Source organism: Eumetopias jubatus, unplaced genomic scaffold, assembly GCF_037043125.1.
Source record: "Eumetopias jubatus isolate StellerSeaLion01/CBP00866 unplaced genomic scaffold, mEumJub1_p1.0 scaffold_5, whole genome shotgun sequence".
Lineage (NCBI taxonomy): Eukaryota > Metazoa > Chordata > Mammalia > Carnivora > Otariidae > Eumetopias > Eumetopias jubatus.
Genome location: NW_028274811.1, coordinates 142,323,328 through 142,347,738, shown reverse-complemented (window position 1 = coordinate 142,347,738; position 24,411 = coordinate 142,323,328). Strand labels below are relative to the sequence as shown.

The following is a 24,411-nucleotide window of genomic DNA, read 5'->3' as shown; positions in this document are numbered from 1 at the left end:
TTATAGTCAGAACAGCGCCAAGATCCCCCTGCTCTTTTAGAGGAGGAAGCCAGGGCCTGATGCACTCTCATCTGAGTTCCAGGGGTGGGGGGCCTGGGGGGAGGGGGGCTGGACCTAGGTCTCCCTGTGCCCTTTCCATGGGCTGGCTGTTTTTGAGGGTGCTTCCACTGCCTAATTCGTGTTCTTGCCGGGGGATGAGTCATAGCAAAGTGTCTTAAGATTTTTCATGAGTAAGATGAAGCAGAAGCAAGTACTAAAACCAAGTACGGAAGTGGGGCCGAGCTGCATTGGCCTGTGATTTGGTTTGGGAAGCCTGAGGGAGGAGGGAGTATTCCTGGCAGTGAGTGAGTGCTGCCCAGAGGCCTGGTTGAACACAGTTAGGGCCGGAGTCATCCACAAGGGGCATGGGCTGTGTGTCTTGTCCCCCGGGGACCAGACACATCACTCCAGGGCTGGATCAGCAGCACCTGCATGGGCTCAGCCTCTCTGAAGGTATTCTCACCCTGAGGTACCAAGCTTTATTTTATAATAAAGTCTTTATTTGGTTCAATTTAATATAGTTAATAAGCTATCACATGTTTTTGGGGAGTGGCAAACCTTTTTTGAAAATGTAAGTTTTGCTTTATACTTAAAATTCTTTTAAGAAAACTCAGAGGACAAACAAAAACTATGCAGACTGTTACATTAGTATTTTCCCATTACCTCATCAGTAGTACTCACCACAGTTTGGGAGGTGTTTATTCTTTAGAGTGAATTGGGTTCTGCTCCGAATGTGCGTGAATGTGTTGGAGAGGCTTTGTGGTTTTCACTGTGAAATGTAATGGTGCCTCGAATAAGGAGGTACCTAGAAGCCAAATTAAAGTAATAATAATGACTTCTTATTGGCTTTGATGTTTCATTTTAGCATTTGTAGTTGTACAGTAGGAAATGCTTAGTGTTCATTCTGGAACACTTTTTAGAGCACGCTTAAAATGTTTCGGCACAAGGCAGTGGGGGTCTCTGTCCTCAGGGGGTTTCACTGAGTCTGACTGTTGGTCCATACCTACTATTCAACTTAATAATATTCATGACCATCATTACATTTTGAAAATGTTCTAATCTTAGTGAACTTGAACTGAACTTTTGGGCAACTTAATTGTTTACCTGCATACTTTTTTCTTGTTCCTGTGTGTGGTATTGTTAGGGCGTGTGGAGACTGTGGTCTTCACCTCCACAATGATGCAAGTTTGAAAGCATGTGTTTAGGTGGCTTTCTGACCCAAGGCCTTATGGACTCTGCTCTCTGCCTGTCGTGCAGACTTAGTGGGATCAGAGCATCAGAAGGGCAGAGCTTTCAAGAAACAGTATAAATGATCGGCCAACTTTAAAAAATACCACTTCTTCATTGTAACATGCAACTTTAGTTGCCCAGAATCTTAAGTCCATGAATCATTCCTGGTCATGGGCTGGTCAGGTGGCCGCAGCAGGGGATAGAAATTGCATTGAGACCAAAATGGATGCAGGATAATCTACTTAGAGGGTTCTCTAAAATGATAGTGTTCTAAGAAAAGAGAGAGCACTGGTAACTACATTGGGCTTACTTTCATTCCCAGAGCTTATTGCAAGAGTTCAGAGATTTGGACCCTATGGTCTTGGCAGAAAGATGATCTCCATCTTAAGCAGGCATGACTTACACCTTTGAGCTTATTTAAGGCACACTGAAACCTGGAAGACTGTCCCTCTAGCAAGTTCCCTGGAATTAACATTGCTTCTTCAGGACCTCTTCCGGCTCCTCCCTCACCTGCTTAGCTCCTCCTGCATACACAGCACGCACTGGTTTCACTCCTTCCTGCATGTGGGATGGCCATGACCACAGGGGAAGACGAGAGGCCGAGGTGTGGGTTTGCACTTGTGCTCCAGACCTAGGTGGGGTTTGATCTGAATCTTCCTTAGAATACAGCGTATCAGAAAATGTTTTAGACGCATCGGACGGGATTGACCCTGCTTTCCTTGTGGAGCCATTGACACTGGTACTTTATGTTTGCTATTGAGTGAAGTAAGGTCTGATGCAAGTTGTCAGGCATTGCCTTGGGATCCTTTCATTATTTGGTTCCTTCCAGTTGTAGGGCTTAGCATGTAAAAATCTCAGGCCACATGAGTCTTAACACCTCTGTCAGAAGAAACATCTTTTGTGGGTTTTTATGTGCTTTTTTTTTTTTTTTTTAAGAGGCTGTGTTTTCCCTCCTGCCCTGCCGCCCCTCCCACCAAGGTGCCGTCTCACCTCTGTGTCTGTGGGCCGCTTCCCGAAGGTCTCCCGGAGAACAGCTGTTACGTGCTCTCTCTCTCTGGCCCTCTTGCTATTGCTGCAGGTGCATCGGACTCCAGTAGACTTTCCTGGCTGTCTACTCTTTCTGATGTTAAAATAACGTTTGATTGTTTCATTTTCTCTCTTTATTAAGCAGTACTTTGTAGGTACTCCCCCTTGAAAGCCCAGAAGTATTTTCAGAAGTCTACACCTCCAGGGAATCCTGTTTGTAGGCCTCCATAGAAATAAATGACTTTTTAAAAAAAGCCTGTGACTACTTAAAACACAATGAAAAGGAGGTCCTCAGTGTGTGTGAGGTGCATCTGAAAAGTGCGTGAAAGGCATACAATCCCCATATCATTCAGCAAAAGGCAGGGCACAGTGTCAAGTAACTTATAAAAGTGGCCCAAGGAACTGTAAGAAGTGAATTGAAGAGGGAACTGATTTTAGAGTCAAAATGTCACTTAAAACAACAGGGGCGCCTGGGTGGCTCAGTTGGTTAAACGCCTGACTCTTGATCTTGGCTCAGGTCGTTGCCCACGTTGGGCTCTGTGCCGGGTGTTAAGCCTACTTCAGAATAAGACAAAAAGACAAAACAAATGGCTGACAGATCTCCTGGCCTATGTTATACGTGGATGAAAATCTGAATGAGTAGAAGGACTTCTGTGTATGGATTCTGCAGATCACTTTTCCTAAAATGTATGAAGTTCCCTGTTTCACGGAAGTACAATGTTTAGTGCTTAACTCTTCTGGAAAACCCTGGTGATCTCTTCTGGGGAGGTAGAGAGACCAGGGAGCCAGTGCTGAGTTGTGCAGAGAAAAGACAAAGGCAGCTGACGATTAAGGCCTTTGCCATTCAGTTAATAACGTGAGGCCTGGAAAAGCCCAAAACAAAGTGGTCCAGCTGCCTGTGGCCACGGTGAAGCAGGGGTGGGAGCAGTAAGGGTAAGGTGGCCGCGGCCCTGCCCAGGAGGGGCCGGTGCACATCAGCGGTCCGCACCCCGGTCCCTGCTGGGCCCAGCAGCACTGCGGAGGGCCTGAGGGCGGTTGTCCCACTTGTCTTGTTTCCGTGGTAAATTGAAATAGTTACTAGGAACGGTGGAATGGGTTAGTTCAGTCCGGAACTATAGATGTGTTCATTGCACTGAAGTACCATATCAGCAAACCATTTTATCACATAATGCCTCTGTTCCCAGGCCTATGGCCACCTGTGTATTTAGATATTTTGAATGCTCAGGACTAGCCAGGGCTATTCATGGAGGAGAACCCCAGCTGGAGTTTTGTTTCAGTCACATTGATTTCTTGGGTGTAAGTCTGCGTCAGGAATGAAATCGTCAGAACAGGGTTAATACAAGGAAGGAAAGGATACGGGGCTCGGAATATCTGTGGTCTTGGTCATTCTCCTAGTAACCAGGGGTGGTTGAGCTTAATTGTGAACTTCAAAATCATTTTTTTGTACTTAGGTTTTTAAGAGCTTTTCTATAATAAGAAACGCCTTGATCTCTATGCCCAGAAATGGTGCTAACATGTACCCTTTACAGGAGCTCCCGCAGTGTGCGGGACCGCCCATCACTTCGGAGTGTTTCCATGTGGGCACAAAGCCAAACCGGATGTATTTAATGAGCTCCCTCCTCATTTCCGTTGTTCTTCTGAGAATGTTTTGGTATTGTTACCTGCATTTTAGCAGCTTCTGACTTTCTGTTTGGTGAATTTGGAGAGGATAAGTCTTCCTTCCCCGGGGGCTGGGCTGTGCTGGGCGCATGGCCGGCAGCTTGCTGGGTGAGCCTGGCCCTACTCATCTGGGCCTGCTTAGCAAAGTCTCCTCTGTTTACACTGTAAAATGTCAGCATTTGTCAAAAACCTGTTTTCTGAGGAACGTGCTCCTGAGGCTCCAGTCCGTGTGGGGCCGTACTTCCCACCTACATCTGTGGCGGGGTACCTGGCTTGGGGTTGGGGGGGTTCCCCCTGTGACTTGTTGACTCAGGTCTTCACTGGTGGAGTCTGAGCCGACTCAGGGCTTCACTGTTGATCCCCTTTAGCAAACCTGGCCACTGAGGATTGTACACATAAATAACCAAAAATAAACGTAGAAAATAAAAGATCAGAAGCCTGGCTGTGTTGCTGTGTTGCCTTTGAGGACTTTGGGCAAATCGGGTCTAATACTGTAACTTTTTAGGCCCCCCCCCCCCCCCCCCGCCCTGGACAGGCCCGTGATGCCCATGACTTTACGGTGTCAAACCTATAAGTAAGTGCTGCAAAATAACGAGGTGCCTCGTTCTGGACGTGGGTCTGGATTCACTACCAGCCAGTCCTCTCGCCCGTGGTAGCAGTGGAGTGAGGCGCACGCACTGACAGAGCCTCCGAGGAAGATCCCGTGGGCCTGCAGGGCCGGGCCGCAGCCACAGTCCTGGCCCAGCCTTGCCGGGCGTTCGCCCAGGAGAGGCCCGTGGGGCCTGGGACGTTCTGGGTGTTCACCGACGGACGCGCACCCGGAAGTTGCACAGTGGGAACGACGTACGCACTGCGTGTGAGCTAGACTGCCCTGAAGGAAGGCGGTGATCGCGAGATGGGCAAGACCGGGCTTTCAAAGTATTCCTGTGGCCAGAGAATGGAGTTTGAGTCAGCAGACACCTGCCTTCCCGTGAGACGAAGAACCGAGTCTGGGAGTCTGTTCGCTTCTGAAGAACGCTTGGGTTAGGGGGTGAGCACCCGTCCGGAAGCAGCACCAGGCTGGAAGTGGGGAGCGGGAGACCCTCCTGGGGTCAACAGCAACAACAAACCACGTCCCTCGTCTGCCACACCACTTGGTTGGTTAATCAACAAAATGTCTGATATAAGTACACTTTCCCCTCCACCTGCCTGAGTTACAGTGTTCTCAGTTCTAAGGGCCGTGTTTCTGGCATTTCTCCATGGCCTCCCACCACCCCGCAAGTGTAGAGAAAACCAGGGATGCAGGCTGTGGGTCCTAGGGACGACCTGGGGAGTATTTTTACCCCCATCAAATGATAAAATACCATCTGTGTCATGTGTAGTTCTAATGGGTATTTATACAGTCCATTTTCACTTCTCTCTGTCTTGCTCAAGACCTTCTGGGCATTCTTTCTGTAGGCCCTCTAAATTGTCTCCCCTTCCCACCTCTCCTACCCCGGCCTCTTGCCTGGGCACAGGGTGGGTGGCCTGGTAATGACCTTCTGACTTTCTGGGTCTGGAGGGTTGATTCTAGAGTTCTGGCCCAGAAGAGGCAGAACAGATTTTGGCCTTTGGGGTGGAAAAGCCCGGAGTGACCCAACCATCTCAGCTTCCCAGAGTGAGTGAGGATTTTTCTGCCCTTCCCTCTACCGGGGAGTCCAGCCCTCTGCTGTCACAGGGTGGTGACCGTGGTGATGGTACTTTACATGCACTGTTACAATGTAGAATATTTATTGTAGCTTAGGACGGTGCCTTCCACATACTTCTGGTGCCATCTCCCCAGATCAAGAAGAACTAGAGCATAGTTTAGGGCAGATGAAATGAGGTCAGGTCGTGACATGCTGTGCCGTTCACTGGGAAGATGGCACTCTTCGAAAATCTCAGAGCACTGAAGTTAACCAACACCTCGGTAATTGTTGGTTTATGTACCTGACGATCACATCCTAATTGTGCCAGGTCACGAGGAACATGGTGTGCTATTAAGGTTTTAAAAATATCTTCTAAAAGCATACAGTCAACACTCCTGAATAGTTCCAGTTTTCATAAGTAGTGCTATAATAAGCATTCTCATTCATGAATCTTTTTAGGCATTTCTAGATTCAACATGTGTAAAGCTCTTGAAACTTATTTCCAGTCTACCCTCCAAAAAAGTTGCAAGAATTTTCAGGCTCATGAGGAGGTACTGGAGGGCCTGCTTCCTTGTTCCCTGAGTGATACTATACTAGGTGTGATTTCATTTTTAACTTTGATGATTCAGCAGGATAAAAAAAAGGAAAGAGAGACACCTAGTTTTAATTGGCTTTTGATTCTGGTAATGGTGGACATTTTCCCTATTTATCGGTCATTTGGATTTCTTTCCTGCTTTGCCTGTTCATGTTCACCCAATGACATTAATCTCCCTAGTTGAGGGTGGGCTTGAAACATCTTGCCAAAGTGTCCGCTCAAGAGGTGCCTTTGATGGACATTTCCACTGGGGACTAGGGGTGCCAGTTTCCTTAGGCCCCTGCCAACGCTGAGCTCTATTGTAGTTTTTGATCTTTGCTGAGTTGGTAGTTGGACATCCAGTTTGCGTTCCTGTACTGAGTGAGGCTGAACCTGCTTTCGTTTGTAGAAGCCATTCATGGGTCATTTTCTGGGAGCTCACATCCTTTGCCCATCTGCCGTGCTTTCTATCTAGACTGTCATCTGTGAGGGTATCTTTGGTTTGTGTTTCAGTATTTCACAAAGAGATTTAGGGTAGGAAACATCGAGAAGGGAAGGCTGACGGGTGATCGCATATCCGCGTTGAGCCCTTTTGATTGCAGTTGACAGCTGGCTTAGGTAATCTTAGTTCGTGGAGGCCTTGACCTGCATCAACAAGAGGTGGTGTTGTCGGGGGGGAGACCCCCTCAGGAAGTGCTGCACAGGTATCCTGGGGTTAGCATATTCCAGGGAGGTGGGTGGGAATGCCTTCTTTTTCTCCAAAGAGTGCCTGCCAAACTCCAGATGCAAGGATGAGCTGGCCGAGTCTTCCCCTCCCTGTCCTTCCAAGACCCTCTCCAGCTGTCTCCAACCTTCACACAGCTCACACCCATCTGTGACAGGTGAGCTGGATGGCGGGACTCCAAAGATGGAATCACAAAGCCGTTTTGTCTTCCACTGTTCAAGAGATAATCAGTAGGGGAACTTGCCCTGCCCCTGGATGAAAACTCAACTCTGGGCATCCATGACTCTCCTGAGCATCCTTGGAAAATAAAGAAAGTTTACAGGAGCGCCTGGGTGGCGCAGTCGCAGTCGGTTAAGCATCTGACTCTTGATTGCGGCTCCGGTTGTGATCTCAGGGTCCTGAGATCGAGCCCCGTGTCGGGCTCTGTGCTCAGCGCAGAGTCTGCTTAAGATTCTCTCTCTCCCCCTCCCTCTGCGCCCCCCCCCCCCGACTCCAGCTCACTCTTGTGCTCTCTCTCTTTCTCTAAAATAAATCTTAAAGAACTTAGTCATTTTACGTTGCCAGGTGTGATTCCTGTTCAGAAGTTGGAATACCCCATCTCGTCTAAGAGTCGAAGCTATGAGTAGGCGCTGATCGCCCCAACTGGCCCTCCAGAGTTGGAGCAGGAGGAAGGAGGCAAGCGGGCGGGCAGGGGAGCAAAGATCTTACTCTTGATGGTCGCTGTCCGAAACCAGCCTCCCTGCTGGGCCTGGCCAGGGCGTCATTCTTGTCCTCTTGTGGTGTGGGGTACTTGCAAGGATCACCGGAGACCCCTCTGCCCCTCCTCTGGCCCCCAGCTCAGCCTTGAATGAGCACTTCCCTTGATGTGGCTAAGCCTCTCTCCTACCCACAGCTCCTCCTTCGCAGCTCCTAGGAATCCAGGGATACCTCCAGCTTCCTTCTTCTAAGCTCTGGTCACTCCCTCAGAACCTCAAGACGACCCCAGGTCAGCTTGTTATCAGTGTAGCTCACGTCTGGCTCATGGGGAAGACTTTGCAACTTCTGCCTTGCCAACCTTGGCACGTGCCGGCCAGCCCAATGCCCCCTCTCCCTTGGCTCTCTCTTCTGGCAGATTTGAGAGGGGAGTCAGACCCCAGAACGCTGAGTCCCCACCACTAGGGGCCCATTTCAAGCTCGCAGTGTTTCCTGAAGAGCCCTATCACTATGCTTAAGGTGTCAAGGGACCCCCGCCCTCCCCAACTCACACATGTGCACACATCCCTGAGCAGGAGAAGGGCTCAGTATCACTGCAAAGAAACCATCTCTACAAATTATCTTTTTGAGTATCTGCTCTTTGTTCTTTTATGCCCTCATGGTGGGTGAGGATGAGAGAGGGAACAGGTTTTGAAGTGGGCCAGGCATGAAGACACCTGGAGCAGGACGCTGGGCTCCTGCAGGGGTCCCCATCTTGTGATGCTGTTTCTCTTTGGGTGTAAGCATCCTCCTTTCTGGTTGGGGCCCGTTTATGACATGTAGCCCAAGCTCAGCCTAGTGCCCACCCAGGTAAGTGTGAGGTCCTCCTTGTAGCAACCCAACGCCTAGAGTGAGAGGAAGGGCCAGCTTGGAAAAGCAAGGAGGTAGTGGGGGGAGGTGGCCAGCCTGCTAGGAGTGGTTGGGCAGGTTGTGTACTGCAGAACTCCAGGAGGTGTCATTCACTTCACAGCCCAGGGGCACACATGAGCCTGAAGGCTCCTGTAGCGTCCTGCCCTGGGCGACCAGGAGCACCCGAGCTAAGCCAGAGGGACTAAGGATGCCAAGGAGGGACAGAAGTGAGAGCTACCAGGAGAGAGAACTGCCAGGGTTCGTGACTTGATTGAGGGAGGGGTGGGGCATGGGGGAGGCCTCTGCGTGGGTGCTAATGTGACTCATCCAGACGGAAGTCCAGAGGAAGCAGGGGCAGGGTGTTGAGAAAGTGTGCAGGGAGGCGTGCAAGGGCCTAGGCCCCTGTGGGACCCCTCACAGAGAGGTTGGCAGCTGACTGGTCTGAAATGCAGGAACACGTCCGGGCTGGAAAAACTGCCCTGGGGATCACCAGTGTGTATTTGGAACTAGAGACGGGCCCAGATTAGGTCAGCCGGCAGCACGCAGAACTGGATTCCCAACTTAGGAGGCAGCAGGCCTGCGGCGTGGGGGCCCTTTGCATTCTTTCCTAGCGGCTCTGACCACCACAGCTGTGGGGAGGGGGGGGAGCTGATCGCCAAGCAGGGCCGCATCCGGGGCAAAGGCAGAGCGGCTGAGGTGGGACGTGGCCTTGCCCGGCGTGGGGAGAAAGCACGCCCGGGTGTCTGCTGCACGAACGTGCGAGCACGTGTCCTCACCGGGGCCGGGGGCCAGGGGCGACGGGCTGGCTGCGGCCGCCTTCACAGCGCCAGCTGCGCGCCACCCGGGGCCCAGCACACACGTGCCCCTCCGTCTGCCCGCAACACCCGCCGTCGGGCCCTGCAAATCCTGCGGCCACGCTGGCCCAGAACCAGACAAGGGCTCATTCTGGAGCAGAGAAGGCCGACCCACAGGCATCCAGGAACTTGCCTGACTCAAAGCCAGCCAGCAGCCGAGGTAGACTGAGGATTCACAGCTCCTGTGTTTTGTTTTTTCCTTTTCTTTTTGTGCAAAGACCCGGGTATTGAGCTGTGAAATTAGCACACTATTTATTGGCCTGTGTGGTCCAGATGAGAAGCTTGGAGCTCATGGGGCAAATTAAAGAAACAAGCAAAGCCAACCTGCCCCCCCCCCCCCACTCAAGTGGAGCCTTAAAGAGTTGAAAAGGATAGTTCAGAAGAGGACATAGTTTTCTCCATGATATTACCCCAAAAACCCAGTAGACCATACCTACGAATATATTCAAACTACCCATCACAAGAGTAAACCTTTTGGAATATTGCTACCATTGTGTAACATGTGGGTGTGGGTGGTTCAGGATAATTTACAGATAGGCAAAGAGATTAGAGGCAGGTGTTTGAAAACCATGAACCATCTCATGGTTTATTTGAACAGCCTCTGGATTAAAAGCTCTCAGCCATCATAAATGAAGACAAGTATGAACACTAAAAGTTCTCTGCAATGTGTGACATAGAGTGAAAGTGAGGAAAGGTGGGCAGGCTGTTGGGAATGGTTGTGCAGGTTGTGCACTGCAAAAACTCTAGGAGGTGTCGTTTACATCGTAGTCCAGGGGAACAGATGAGCTTGGAGAAGCCTCCTGTCCCATTTGGCCCTAGGGAACCCGGAGCACCTGAGCTAAGCCAGCGGGACTAAAGAGGCTGCAGAGGAGGGACACAAGTGAGAGAGTGACAGGAGGGAGGAGCTGCTGGGGCTTAGTGAGACCCTGTTGGCATGGGATGGGAGTGCCATGGAGTAGGTTTCTGGGTGGATGGTAATGTGACTCATCTGGGATGTCAGGAGAAAGCATGGGAGGGGTGCAGATTTTCATCTCGAGGGAGTACTGCTCCCCATGGGGAAGACGGAGGATGCTGGGGCCAGCACAGCGCCACGCACTGACGTTCAAGCCAGGCAAGAAGACAGGCCATAGCCCACGGGCCATGGATGGCAAGAAAGGTGATGACCTCTTTGACTCAAAACCATGGCAGTGTTAGAGGCGGTAGCAGGGAAGCGTGGTTGAGGCATGACATCTGGGACTTTAACCCGAAGACGTAATAAAGGAGATGCAGTTTCAGGCAGGGCAGCGGGATTCTTCCAACCCTATTAATCACAGGTGTGTAATAAAACCCTTTCTCAGCAGTCATCAAAAATCTCCCAACAAACAAAAGCCCGGGGCCAGATGGCTTTCCAGGGGAATTCTACCAAACATTTAAAGAAGAATTAATACCTATTCTCCTGAAACTGTTCCAAAAAATAGAAATGGAAGGAAAACTTCCAAACTCGTTTTATGAGGCCACCATTACCTTGATCCCCAAACCAGACAAAGACCCCATCAAAAAGGAGAATTACAGATCAATATCCTTGATGAACATGGATGCAAAAATTCCCACCAAAATACTAGCCAATAGGATCCAACAGTACATTAAAAGGATGATTCACCACGACCAAGTGGGATTTATCCCTGGGCTGCAAGGTTGGTTCCACATCCGCAAATCAATCAACGTGATACAATACGTGAACAAAAGAAAGAACAAGAACCATATGATCCTCTCAATAGATGCAGAAAAAGCATTTGACAAAGTACAGCATCCTTTCTTGATCAAAACTCTTCAGAGTGTAGGGATAGAGGGTACATACCTCAATATCACAAAAGCCATCTATGAAAAACCTACAGCGAATATCATTCTCAATGGGGAAAAGCTGAGAGCTTTCCCCCTAAGGTCAGGAATGCGGCAGGGATGTTCACTCTCACCACTGCTATTCAACATAGTACTAGAAGTCCTAGCCACAGCAATCAGACAACAAAAAGAACTCAAAGGCATCCAAATCGGCAAAGAAGAAGTCAATTTCTCACTCTTTGCAGATGATATGATACTTTATGTGGAAAACCCAAAAGACTCCTCCCCAAAACTGCTAGAACTTATACAGGAATTCAGTAAAGTGGCAGGATATAAAATCAATGCACAGAAATCAGTGGCATTCCTATACACCAACCACAAGACAGAAGAGAGAGAAATTAAGGAGTCAATCCCACTTACAATTGCACCCAAAACCATAAGATACCTAGGAATAAATCTAACCAAAGAGGCAAAGGATCTGTACTCAGAAAACTATAAAATACTCATGAAAGAAACTGAGGAAGACACAAAGAAATGGAAAAACGTTCCATGCTCATGGATTGGAAGAACAAATACTGTGAAGATGTCAATGCTACCTAGAGCAATCTACACATTCAATGCAATCCCCATCAAAATACCATCCACTTTTTTCAAAGAAATGGAACAAATAATCCTAAAATTTGTATGGAACCAGAAAAGACCCCGAATAGCCAGAAGAATGTTGAAAAACAAAAGCAAGGCTGGTGGCATCACAATTCCGGACTTCCAGCTCTATTACAAAGCTGTCATCGTCAAGACAGTATGGTACTGGCACAAACACAGACACATTGATCAACGGAACAGAATCGAGAGCCCAGAAATGGACCCTCAACTCTATGGTCAACTCATCTTTGACAAGGCAGGAAAGAATGTCCAATGGAAAAAAGACAGTCTCTTCAACGAATGGTGTTGGGAAAATTGGACAGCCACATGCAGAAGAATGAAACTGGACCATCTCCTTACACCACACACAAAAATAGACTCCAAATGGTTGAAAGACCTAAACGTGAGACAGGAGTCCATCAAAATCCTAAAGGAGAACACAGGCAGCCGACTCTTCGACCTCAGCCACAGCAACTTCTTCCTAGAAACATCGCCAAAGGCAAGGGAAGCCAGGGCAAAATGAACTATTGGGACCTCATCAAGATAAAAAGCTTTTGCACAGCAAAAGAAGCAGTCAACAAAACCCAAAGACAACCGACAGAATGGGAGAAGATATTTGCAAATGACATATCAGATAAAGGGCTAGTATCCAAAATCTATAAAGAACGTATCAAACTCAACACCCAAAGAACAAATAATCCAATCAAGAAATGGGCAGAAGACATGAGCAGACATTTTTCCAAAGAAGACATCCAAATGGCCAACAGACACATGAAAAAGTGCTCCACATCGCTCGGCATCAGGGAAATCCAAATCAAAACCTCGATGAGATACCACCTCACACCCGTCAGAATGGCTAAAATGAACAAGTCAGGAAACGACAGATGTTGGCGGGGATGCGGAGAAAGGGGAACCCTCCTACACTGTTGGTGGGAATGCAGGCTGGTGCAGCCACTCTGGAAAACAGTATGGAGGTTCCTCAAACAGTTGAAAATAGAGCTACCATACGATCCAGTAATTGTACTACTGGGTATTTACCCCAAAGATACAAATGTAGGGATCCGAAGGGGTACGTGCACCCCGATGTTTATAGCAGCAATGTCCACAATAGCCAAACTGTGGAAAGAGCCAAGATGTCCATCGACAGATGAATGGATAAAGAAGATGTGTATATATACACAATGGAATATTATGCAGCCATCAAAAGGAATGAGATCTTGCCATTTGCCACGACGTGGATGGAACTGGAGGGTGTTATGCTGAGTGAAATAAGTCAATCAGAGAAAGACATGTATCCTATGACCTCACTGATATGAGGAATTCTTAATCTCAGGAAACAAACTGAGGGTTGCTGGAGTGGTTGGGGGGTGGGAGGGATGGGGTGGCTGGGTGATGGACATTGGGCAGGGTATGGGCTATGGTGAGCGCTGTGAATTGTGCAAGACTGTTGAATCACAGTTGTGTACCTCTGAAACAAATAATACATTATATGTTAAGAAAAAAAAGAAGATAGCAGGAGGGGAAGAATGAAGGGGAGTAAGTCGGAGGGGTAGACGAATCATGAGAGACGATGGACTCTGAAAAACAAACTGAGGGGAGGGGGGTGGGGGGATGGGTTAGCCTGGTGATGGGTATTAAAGAGGGCATGTTCTGCGTGGAGCACTGGGTGTTATGCACAAACAATGAATCATGGAACACTACATCAAAAACTAATGATGTAATGTATGGTGATTAACATAACAATAAAAAATTTAAAGACAAAAAAAATAAAGGCCACTAGGCAGCCACACACACACACACACACACACACCCCAAAAAACCCTTTCTCTCTGTAATCTCTCATGGAAGGTTCAAAGAATGAGAGCCATCACTCTTTGAGGTTAAGACATTACACTTTTAAAGAAGAGTAGTGCTTTTCACACAGTGATCGATCAGAACAAGAATCTCTTAGATGTGGGCAGGAGGGGGTTTTGGGTTCTGGCCTTCTTACTTTCCTGACGCCTGTCTAAGTTGGGTATCACCATTCAAGAAGCGGGGGTGGTGGGGAGAAGCTGAGCCTCAGAGAAGTACTTTCAATATTACTGCAATGATGGGAAGTAAAAATTCATTTTCATATAGAATACAGTTTGAAGCAATAGGTCATATTTTAATAAGGGGGTTTAGAGAAATAACCCAGTGGTTAGAGGTTTTAGCTACTAAGGCAAAGGCAAGATTTTAATGCCCCCTGTATGTTTGACAGAAAAGGGAAATGTAGTTAGAATTAGGAAACCGTGCAATTTGGGATGCATAAATAGACTGACGGTTAGAGTTTAGAAAATCAAGAAACTAAGAGCAATCTCAATCGTATGCCAACTTTAAGCTTTACTTAAAGTAAAATTAGAGTGTGAAAACTATTTGAGAATACATGAGTGTGAACTCCACCCCCCCAGAAGCCAAAAAAGGAAAGCATATAGAAATGGTCTTAACAATGCCAAAAGTTACATCTATTAAATACGTATGCAGCACTTGTTGAAGTGCTGTATGGAATTTATATTGACCTCTGCAGTCAATTCTCCTCCAAGGCTGCACAAATGTTTTAATGTGACTGGCTTCCATGAAACCCACAGTTTTGGTGTGAAACTGAAGAGCTGGTGAATGGACATCATTGGCACGTGTAGGGTGACTCCCAGTAGACTTTATTTTGTTAGAAAAAAACATTCTGGAACACCGCTAACATTCAGATCTGAGATGAAGAACGAGGTAATTTTATCTTTCCACCACAGGATCCTGTAGTGTGTTCTAAATCCTAGATGGTACACAGAATGTTGGTCCCGGAAGGAGACTTAGCAGTAATGGCCTGAGCCTCTCACCGTGCAGGTGACAGTGTGCGGCGGGAAAGGAGCGAGAGATCTGAAGGTCACGGCTGTAGACCCACAGCCATTTAAGCTCTCCTTAAATGACTGAGCACAGGCTTGTCCGTGTCGCCCAGAATCTCATGGGTGGCTCCGTCAAGATTTCTGAAGTGCTACGACCAGCTCCTTGGTCATCCTAGCTTTAGCTATTTGTCCTCTCAATACATCACCAAGCAAACCAACTACAGCCTGGCTCCAAGGAGCTGTGTATTTGCCTCCATGAGCCTCGTGGATGCGGCACTGCGGGGGAACTTGCCTGCTTTGTGGAGACTGGTCCACGCTGCAGGTGCTGGGGGACTGGTGCTGATGGATACCTTATACCCCCTTTGTTCCACCAAGCTGGTCTGAACTTCACCTTGATAGCTGGTTCATCCAAACTGTGGGTCCCCTGTGTTCACGGCCCCACACTTCAGGGAACCAGAGTCCACCTGGCCATGATATTTCCCAACACCAAAGGCAACCATTTCTTGTCCCTGGTGCATAGCTGGAGAATGTTGGCCTCTAAATCTTCTGGGGCCAACAAATCTCCATATGCCGCTGAATTTCCACGAAGCCAGACAGGCTGGTCTGTCTCCAGCTCTCTCCAGCCTAAGGAGACCACTTCTACTTGTGGACACAGAAAGGGTTCCTAGCTCTTGTGCGTTTCTGTGTACACGCACGGACTGTGGTAAGTCTTGTTAGCGAAGTGCACTTAAGTTTCATAACCTTAGAAAGAGGTATCGTGTAAAAACATGCCCCATCTGCGTGTGGTAGACTGCCATCTATCCACGTTTCTGGCATGATCTGACACAGACTTAGGTACCCTGGCTGATTATACGTGAAACAGAGGGAAAGAAATCTTTTGGAATCACCTGGACTTGGCAAAGAATGATTAAAAAAACAATGTAGTGACTAAGGAGGCCCACCTTGGGTGCTCGGCTTAGCAGAGGCTACTGATCATTCCAACCTCCCCGCTTGGGAAGAAAGTCAGCTCAGAACATCTCCTCTCCACGGTTTTTCCCTTTTGAGATCAGATAATAAGCTACACACACACACACACACACACACACACACACATACACACACACACACACACACACAGCCCCCTTTTCTGACTTCTGAGTGGGGTTTGGGTTATTTTGATTACATAATAAAATTTCTCTCACTTTAAACATTAGCACAGATAATTTTAGACGTTTAGCCTTTAAAAGGGCAGGCAACAGGGTCTTTTGGTACATTTGTCTTCAGATTTCTTCTACAGCCTGTTTTATGTGTGGTTAGATCAGCTGATGAATCATGTGATGTTTTGGTGCTTCAAATGACAGAAATAGACTCAAAATAACCACACGGAGGAGCCTCTCCAATGTTTACCAAACACGTTGCTCAAAAACACGCTTTTCTATGGTTCACATGCTTTTTATGAAAGAGCTGGGGCAGGGTGGCTGTCTACGGAAGTCGGGGGGCCGCCGGGGGAGCCACGGGTTTCACGGAATTGGCTGCACGTGGACCACAGAGGTCTCAGTGCTACAAAGGGCCCTGTCTTCTGAAGCCCCGCCCAGCGATAAAAAAGGGGTGGGACTTAGAACACAGAAGGCCCCTTTTACTGGGCCGTGCCTCACTTTGTTTGAAAACTTCATCCTATGTTTAGGGGACAGCTCACCTGAAAAAGAAGAGGCCAGAAGCCAGGACTGGTTGGAACACAACAGCGCGTGCTGTCCTGGGCACTGGTCTGCCTAGAGATTCAGGGAAGTAGAAAGATTTTTAAATACAAGAACATATTTCTCAAGGTCATGCCACTGAATTATAAGATTATAAATACTTTTTCTCTTGCAACACAGCCTCTTGGGCTCTCCCACTTTAGTCTGAATTAAGGAAAAACACTCTGGTCAGAGAAGTCCTGAGTCTTTAAATTGTTTTGTTTCTAGAAACCAAGAGTACAAAAAAAAAAAAAGTTACTCTCCTCCTCCCCTCCCCCCTTCCTTCCCATAAGAAAAGACCCCAAATGGGGAAGAATTAGGGTAGGGAGCTGTTGAGTTTTTTTCACTTCTTACTCTAAGCTATCATTGAAGAACTTCTGTCATACTTGGGAAATATAATGACTATCTCAACCCTGAGAGAGATCCAGAAAAGGCTTCCTGTGAGGACCACAGAGCTGGACCCTGGTTGGGACGTGCCCTGGGGTTTGGAGAACTTTCAACCTGATGGAGCTGGGCTATGGTGGAGCCCCTCCCTGGGCCTCCCTCCTCGTGGGGCCCTGCCCTCTGCACCTCCCAAAGTTATTTATTGGTAGGACTCAAAGAATGAAAAAGTGCATTTGATACCATACCAAAGCTTTCCTTGGCCCCACCCGATATACCCTAAACAACACTAAAAGATATTCTTTCTGAAGGTATCAACCATCCATGGACATTTCCAAAGCAAAGCCACCTGCTCAAGCTGACCCATGAAACAGACACAAAACAAGAAGACCTTTGGAAGAAGACAGACCCAACACAGGCAGCAAGGGACCATGCCTGGCTCCCACTCCCATGCCCAGATGGAAGAATCCCAATCAAGTGAGGGGTTCTGGCCGACGTGCAAACCTCTCAACACGCCCCTGAGCCTCATGGCCGACAGGTCCAGCCCTATCATGACTTTCCTGGAGCAAGCCTCGCCTGGTTCTTTCCGCTCACTTCTTGGGCATCTGATGCCCGGTGCCACCAAGCTCTGAGTGGAACAGAGCACATGACACCTTCATGTTTTAGAATGACCTGGCATAGGACCCTCAAAAAAGCAAAGAGGCCTCTGACCTGGGAATACTCTTAGTGCAGAAAGACTGCTTTGAGCTTCCCCAACTCACTTCTTAGCATTTAAAAACGGCTTTATGCCCCTGTTGTTATAGATTATATTTGTCTACACATATCACCCAACATGGAGAAGGTCACGCCTGGTCTTTTCATGGTCCTTGACATGTGACTCCCCCAGGTACCATGCCCTTCGAATTATATCTGTCAGCTGAGCGACTAGCAATAAGAAAGAAACCTGTGTTGGGGAAATTTTTTTTTTTTTTGGTCGGCAAACTCAAAGGCATGGCCCTCTTTACTCTGAAAGGTGGGAAGGAGCAGTGTTCCTTTCCTGTCTAAGGCTGCCAATACCAGGTCTTGCTCTAGAAGCTAAGGTGTGTGTGGTAGGCCATGAATGAAGCTAAGCCGCCCACGTGAAGGAACCGTGTGAGGTATGGCGTGCTTCGAGGCAGAAGGTTTTGGACACGTCCTGCACAGCCTCTGTCATCGTGGTCTTCCCGTGTTCTCTGAGACGGTTGCCACATATTTATGACCCGGGATGTTCATCATCGACGGTGTCTCTGAGGTTCTAATGACACATTCTAGTTGTGTAATGAAGGCTCTCTAGCTGATCCTTCCCCGACTTCGGGAGGAAGAGGTGGCTTATTCAATTTGATCTTTAAGTTCCAGCCGCACAAGCATGAGATAGTCACACATGTTAAAAAATACTGCTGTTTAATTTTCTAGTCATGTACTTTTAAAAAGCTGATACAATTAGACGTTTTTTTTCCCCATCTTCTCAGATCTGCCCCTGAAACCACCCGAGAGCTACACATCTTAATTTCTAGCACTCATCTATACGGAGGAAAAGTCTCTCAGAGGAAGCCCATGAAAATTTGTCCCCACGGTGGACACACCCAAGGTCACTTGATGTCCAGAAATATGAATGCAGCCCTGTGATGTTCGTGGCTGACTTTATGCCCTTACATTCTTTTTTTTGAAACAAGGAACAATATGATTACACAGCACTGAAAATAATAAACACAAAAGGCTTGCCTTTTTCGCCCCTTCCAGTGTGTATTTCCATTCTCACTGTTGTCTATGTTAGCTGACCCCATTTATACCCGTTACCCATAATGAAAAATAGTTCTCTCCTCATTTATTGATCCTTACATTTATATACAAATGACAGACTCTGTAGAACTGCTGTAAATAAGATACAATGTTCATCGATACAATACGTTTCAACTGCAGGTCTGTAGAGCACAGGCGTAATCACCGTATTGTATTAGAGACATTTTATTGAAAATGCGAAAATAGGAAATGTATTATAGCCTAAAATAAATTACATAACATATACAGTATATATTTATATCTTTAAAATATTTTTGTGTTTAGGTTCTTTCCGTCTAGGAATTTTGACTAAATCAAGAATTTAGTGAACTGTGTCCGTAATTTTTTAAAGAAAAAACCCGCTTTCCAAAACTTAGAAAAATATACTGCACTAAATGGATTTCAAATGTGTCATTTCAGGGAATATCACATAGTGACTTTGCTATCGCTTAGAAAATGTCTTGCTTTCTCGTGTGGCGTGAATTACCTGCACCGCATGGTTATGAGTACGAGTAGCGGAACCAGGTAACGAATCTACTTCAAAAGTTACGATACAGCAACCTGGCATTAGAATGCTAGATTATGACTTAAAGCTTCCATTCACTTTAAAGAAAACCAAGAAAAAACTCCGTTTCGCTTGCTCGAGCGCCATCTTCAGGAAAGGTGAGTGACAAACAAGCCTTCGGGGAAAGTCATGCCTGAGGATGCTGACGTTTGGAGATGCGCCTTTGTGACAACTTAAAAAACTTAGCTCATGTATGTACACGGCGGGGCCTGAAAAGTGGGAGCTCGCTCAAACCTAGGAAAATGCAGGTGAAATGCTATTGTTCTGTCCGCCACGCCCCCAGCGTCTCGAACCTTCCCCTTGGGAGGTCAGGCTGGCGCGCCTGTCCATCTGTCCGCCCGTCCGTGCAGCGCGTTCACAAAGGCACTGGTCAGTGTGAGCGGCCAGGCCAGGCTGCCATCTGTCGCGGACGCTCTGCACGGCGGGGTGGGGGGTGGGGTGGCTGGGTGTTGGTGGCCGCAGGCTGTGCAGGGTGGAAGGCCCCCGGGGCTGCGTCTCTCTCGGCACAGCCGTGCCCCTGGGAAGCCAGCCACATACAGCCGAGCTGTAACCTGTGGATTGGGAAGAGCGATGCGGAGGGACAGGGTCCAGTCGGGCCTGCTGGGCGGGGGCGGCCGAGGGCGCTGATGGCCCAGCCGCAGTCCTTTGGTTCTGAGTGGAGATTGTCCGAGGGAGGAGGAGGAGGGGGCAGGCTGTTCTAGAGGCAGCTGCGTCTTCGGGATTTCGGGGCAAGTGGGGGCGTGAACTCATTGTTCTGTGTGTCCAAAGCGATGGCAGGGACCACCGTTCGGGTCCCCACAGCTGAGGGAGCATACCCAGTATGCCGCAGAGTCTACACGAAACCTTTAGCAAGGCCTCTTCCGTGACCCAAACCCAAACCCAAACCCAAACCCAAACCCAAACCCCGGAGCAGAAGAAAGAAAGCACGAGGGAGAGGAGATGTCGCTGCCCTGCCACCTGGCCGCCCTGCCATCCCCGCGTCCGGCGCCTTAGTCATTCTCCTCTCGCATTTCCACCACGTCTGTCGCCTCCTCCGCCGGCGGAATGTCCGTCATGGCCGAGTCCTCCCCCTCGGCGGCGGTCTCGGTCTCCATCTTCTTTTTCTAGACCCAAGAAGACTCATGAGTGTGGGGCTGTGATGGGGATGCGTCACCGCAGAGCCACGAGCAGGGAGAGGCCGCAGGGTCTCAGGGGGCCCCTCGCTGCAGACCTGGGTCCCGTTTCTGGTTCAGGTGACCTCCCCGTGGCTGCATCTGGACTCAGTATCTTCCTCTCAGTCCGGTTACTTACTCGGGGCGCCGGCACTGTGCTAGGCCCTTTGGGGGATCCTGACTGCCCCATCCCCCTGCCCTGTGGCCCCCCGCCCCCACCACATGCAGACTGTTGTGCTCCTCCCCTCCAGGCCACCCCAGGTCTGTGTCTCTCTCCCACCCTGCTGGTCGCCTGTCCCGATTTCCGGTGACCGCACTGCCACGTTGGCTGCCTTGCAGGAAATGCCTCTCCGGGCCCTGACCTCTTCTGCTTGGGGATCAGGTTCTCCAGCGCCGCCCCACCAGCCCCGCCATTCTCGGCTCCCTGGAGACCCTGTCATTACCAACACCCTTGGCATCACTGACAGGCCAGCTTCAAGGACACGGTCCTCCACCTCCCGCCACGGTCTGCCTCTCCTTCCAGGCCCCTGCCCCACAACCCATGGGCCTTCCTGCCTCCTCTCCCTGCTCATCAGCTTAAATGAAATGCTCAATAGTTATCATCGCTCTGTGCCCTGCTCCTCTTTTCTTTAATCTCGTTTGTAGGTAAAACCCTCACCTTGGTTGGGTTCAAGCCTCTGCCAATTTCAGCCCTCGTCACCCAGCTGCCGTGGCTAGGGGATCACACTGGGGAGCCCCGGACAGCCATCCTGGGGCCCCTTCCCTTCTCTACCCCCATCCACTCCCTGGCTAATCCTGTCCCTCCTGCTAAGTAGTCATAATCTTAGGACTATACCCCCAAACAATTAGGTAACCCTGCAGGATAAATGAATTATGTGCTGACGGTGAGTGCATAGTGTGTGTGTGTGTGTGTGTGTGTGTGTGTTTGCGTGCACGCGCGCGCGCACATGTGCGTGGTGGGCAGTCGAGAAGACTTCCTGGAGGGGCATGGGATCTGAGGTTGAAGAGCGGAAGGGCTTTGCAGAGGCAGAGTGGGGAGCGGGCATCTTGATCACCCAACATTTTTTAGACTGGTCCTTCCTCAGCGATAAAGTCTGAGTTTATAACGACTTAAAGAACGGATTGGTTTCAGCATTTTCTTGCATAGTCAAAGCATTATTTAGTTTCTACAATTTGTATTCTCCCAAGGCAACACTAGGTTGCCTTTCAGTCATGTCTTTCAGTCATCCTTTCAGTCATGTCTCCTGAGCAATCTGGCTGCCCTTTGAGATAAGGCGGGTGTCAGGAATAATCCACATAATGGATATAAGGAGTAACCTACAGAACAACATACTAAGGTGTCCCCTTGTTAGCGAACCTGACCTAGGGCTGAGCAACTCTGGCCACGAGGGTCACTCACACGCAGGAGGGGCCCCGGAGTTCTGGTGAGTAGTGTGAATCCAGCTGAGCTGGGGCATGAACGGGAGGTGCCCCCGCCCCGGCCACCTCTCGCTGTGGGTCCACAGGGAGCCACTCAGGACTCCCTGCACCTGGGGAGGCTTCACAGCCTGGGCAGGGGCGCGGGTCTGCGGCCAGGCTCACCTGTTTCCGATAGACGTAGCACGCGGCTATGGCGACCATGGTGGATTCTCCCACAAACCCTGCCAGAAGGGAGCCCACGCCCAGGGTGGCTCCATGTACCCTGGGATGAGAACACAAGGGCCATTTGTCTGTTAAAGCCGTGCTGAGGCACAGGGAGAGCGGAAACCCAGTGGAAGGCCGGGAACGGTGCAGACAGGAGAGGAACCAATTGCCCCCCGAGTTCTGCTGGAAGGGCTGCACCTGATACGTGGCCCCCCTGTGTGGGGAGGGGACCTGGAGCTCCGAGGTGAGCTGTCCCCCACTCCCCTTCCTGGTCTTGGCTTCACGCTGCTGGCGGGGCCGTGGGCCACGGCCCCCTCACTCTTGAGCCCACACCTTCCTGCGCTCGTCTCTGTACAGAGATGGGAGCTCTGAGGGCGGGGGCCACGATGCCCTTCCTCCCTGTGTCTTCCCCCATCCCGAGCCTGCCGCCCGTAGCAGGTGCTCAGTGAACAGCATGTATGGGCCTGATCCTAAAAGTTCTCTTCTAGAATGTTGCTGAGCCGCCTTCCACCTACTGCCTGGACAGAGAAAGAAGGTATCACTCTGCATTTCCAATCCTAGATATGCTTGGGGATGCCACATGAACATACAGATGTACTTAAGTGGCAGAAGGACCCACAGCCCCCAATCCCTCCCCTCCCCGCCCCCCGACAGCATACCCCAGGTAGGGCAGGACCACGAGGCTGGTGATGAGGACGATGATCCGCAGCACGGAGCTGGGGGCCAGGACGAAGGTCTTCTTCAGCGTCATCAGCCACCCGGTGAGATGGGCCCTCACAGTGACTGAGGGGACAGCAAAGGACTGGTCAGCGACACCCTGCTTCTCCCAGTCCTCAGCCTCTGCCCTGTGCCTCGCCAGCACACCTGAGGTCATGGGGTGGCTGGGTGAGGACCCAGGCCTTGCTGCTGTGGCCCCGGGCTGGCCGCCCCATCTTCCTGCCGGGCCTCCTGAGTCTGCTTCTGGGCCTGCCATAGCCCCGTCCCTACCCGGGCTCCCTCCTCACTGCAGCCCTTAGCGCCCAGACAGAGGGCTGCAGGCAGCTGCCTGTCCCCGCTGTGACTGCCCTCGGTCTTCGGCTGGCCCGGCCTGCCCCCCGCCCGCCTGCCCGCCAGCCCGGCCTCAAGCTCTGATCTTTGCTCTCTAGAAGAGAGGACACAGAAAAGCCACACCTTGCCGGCGATCCAGTTTGTGCAAGAGGAGGGAAGCTCAGAAGACCCGTCTTCCTGGGGGCGGGGGTGGCAGGGAGATGAGCGTGGAGACCGGAGCGGGGAGAGGGAAGGATGGGGCTTCCCTCGTTCCTTCCCAGCCATCCCAGACTGCTGGCACCCTGGTCATCTCCTCTCCTTCCCTAACAGCCCCCCTCGTCTCGGTCGGTCACTATTCACAAGGACCTCGCAGTGCATTCCGGTATTGGCTCCGCATCCACCCTGCTGCAGCGCGGGGCAGGGCAGGGTGCCCGGCCAGGGCACAAACGAGGGCTCTAGGCACAGACAGCGTGGAGGGCCGCGGACACCCCGGTCAGGAGGAAGTGCCTGGATGTTAACATTTGATCTGTAACTGCAAGGGGCTGTTGGAAGCTATGGCCTAGTCCTCCCAGGGTGGGCAGCGCCAGGCAGAGAGACTCCTGGGGTAAAAACTCATGTCCACAGCACATTCGGAGGAAGACGCTCCTGTCTCCCTCGTCTCATGGGGGGCCCTGCCTGCCTGGGGTGGAGGCCTTGTATTAGGCACACACACATTTGGGTTTGCCTGAGGCAGAGGGTAAAGGGCGCCCACTGGAACGCTCACCCGCTTGGCCTGAACCCCGCAGGTTGCAAAGACAGATGGGGCCTGATGGCTGTCCTGAAGCCTTAGTGTGACCGACACAGAAGTGAGTCGAGAGATTAAAAACCAGTCCAGTCCCAGGAGGATTTGTCCGGGACCCCCAGCTCCTCCGCCAGTTGAATCTGGGGAAGGAGCGGCAGGTCCTTAGTCTCCAGCAGGGGGCAGCCTTGCTCTAGGTGGGGGTCACCTTCCACAGCTTGGCTCCCCCAGTGTCCCCTTGAGAAAGACCAGACACCACCCCATGGCCACGATCTTCCACTCCTCCACTTCTTCCACAACCGGGAAGGTGACACCTGAGAGGCCCGGCCTCCAGAAATGCTCGGCGTCTAAGAGCAGGGGTGGCTCACGAGCCGGTGCACGGATGGCACCACCAGCCCTGGCCTCCTCTAGCTCCGCGGCCCATTTCTTAACCATGGCTTTGTCCATTCTGCTTCTCAGCTGAATGATTTAGTGGTTTATTTGGGCATTAATTTTCTTTTTAAGATTTTATTTTTAAGTCATCTCTATACCCAACGTGGGACTCGAACTCACAACCCTGAGATGGAGAGTGGCAAGCTCTTCCGTCTGAGCCAGCCAGGCACCCCTGGGCAATACGTTTTTGAATAAGTAATGACATGCGCTTAGTATGGAATTGAAAAGGTGCATCTGGCTCCCCCAGGCCCTGGTCCTGCTCCAGAGGCAACCACTGGTACCAGTTTGGTGAGTTACT

General features: G+C 50.1%; 1 protein-coding gene across 1 annotated transcript in view; it reads right to left on the bottom strand.

Annotated features, from left to right (window-relative positions):
- Positions 1-18,143: 18,143 nt before the first annotated feature.
- Positions 18,144-24,411, bottom strand: part of ANKH (ANKH inorganic pyrophosphate transport regulator) — a 130,200-nt gene continuing 123,932 nt past the window's right edge. Inside the window, exons 10-12 of the mRNA XM_028098067.2 lie at positions 22,537-22,660; positions 21,836-21,935; positions 18,144-20,206 (exon numbers count right to left, since the gene is read on the bottom strand). Coding sequence (XP_027953868.1) covers positions 20,093-20,206; positions 21,836-21,935; positions 22,537-22,660 — 338 coding nt within the window. The 3' untranslated portion in view covers positions 18,144-20,092. The remainder of the gene's footprint in view (positions 20,207-21,835; positions 21,936-22,536; positions 22,661-24,411) is intronic.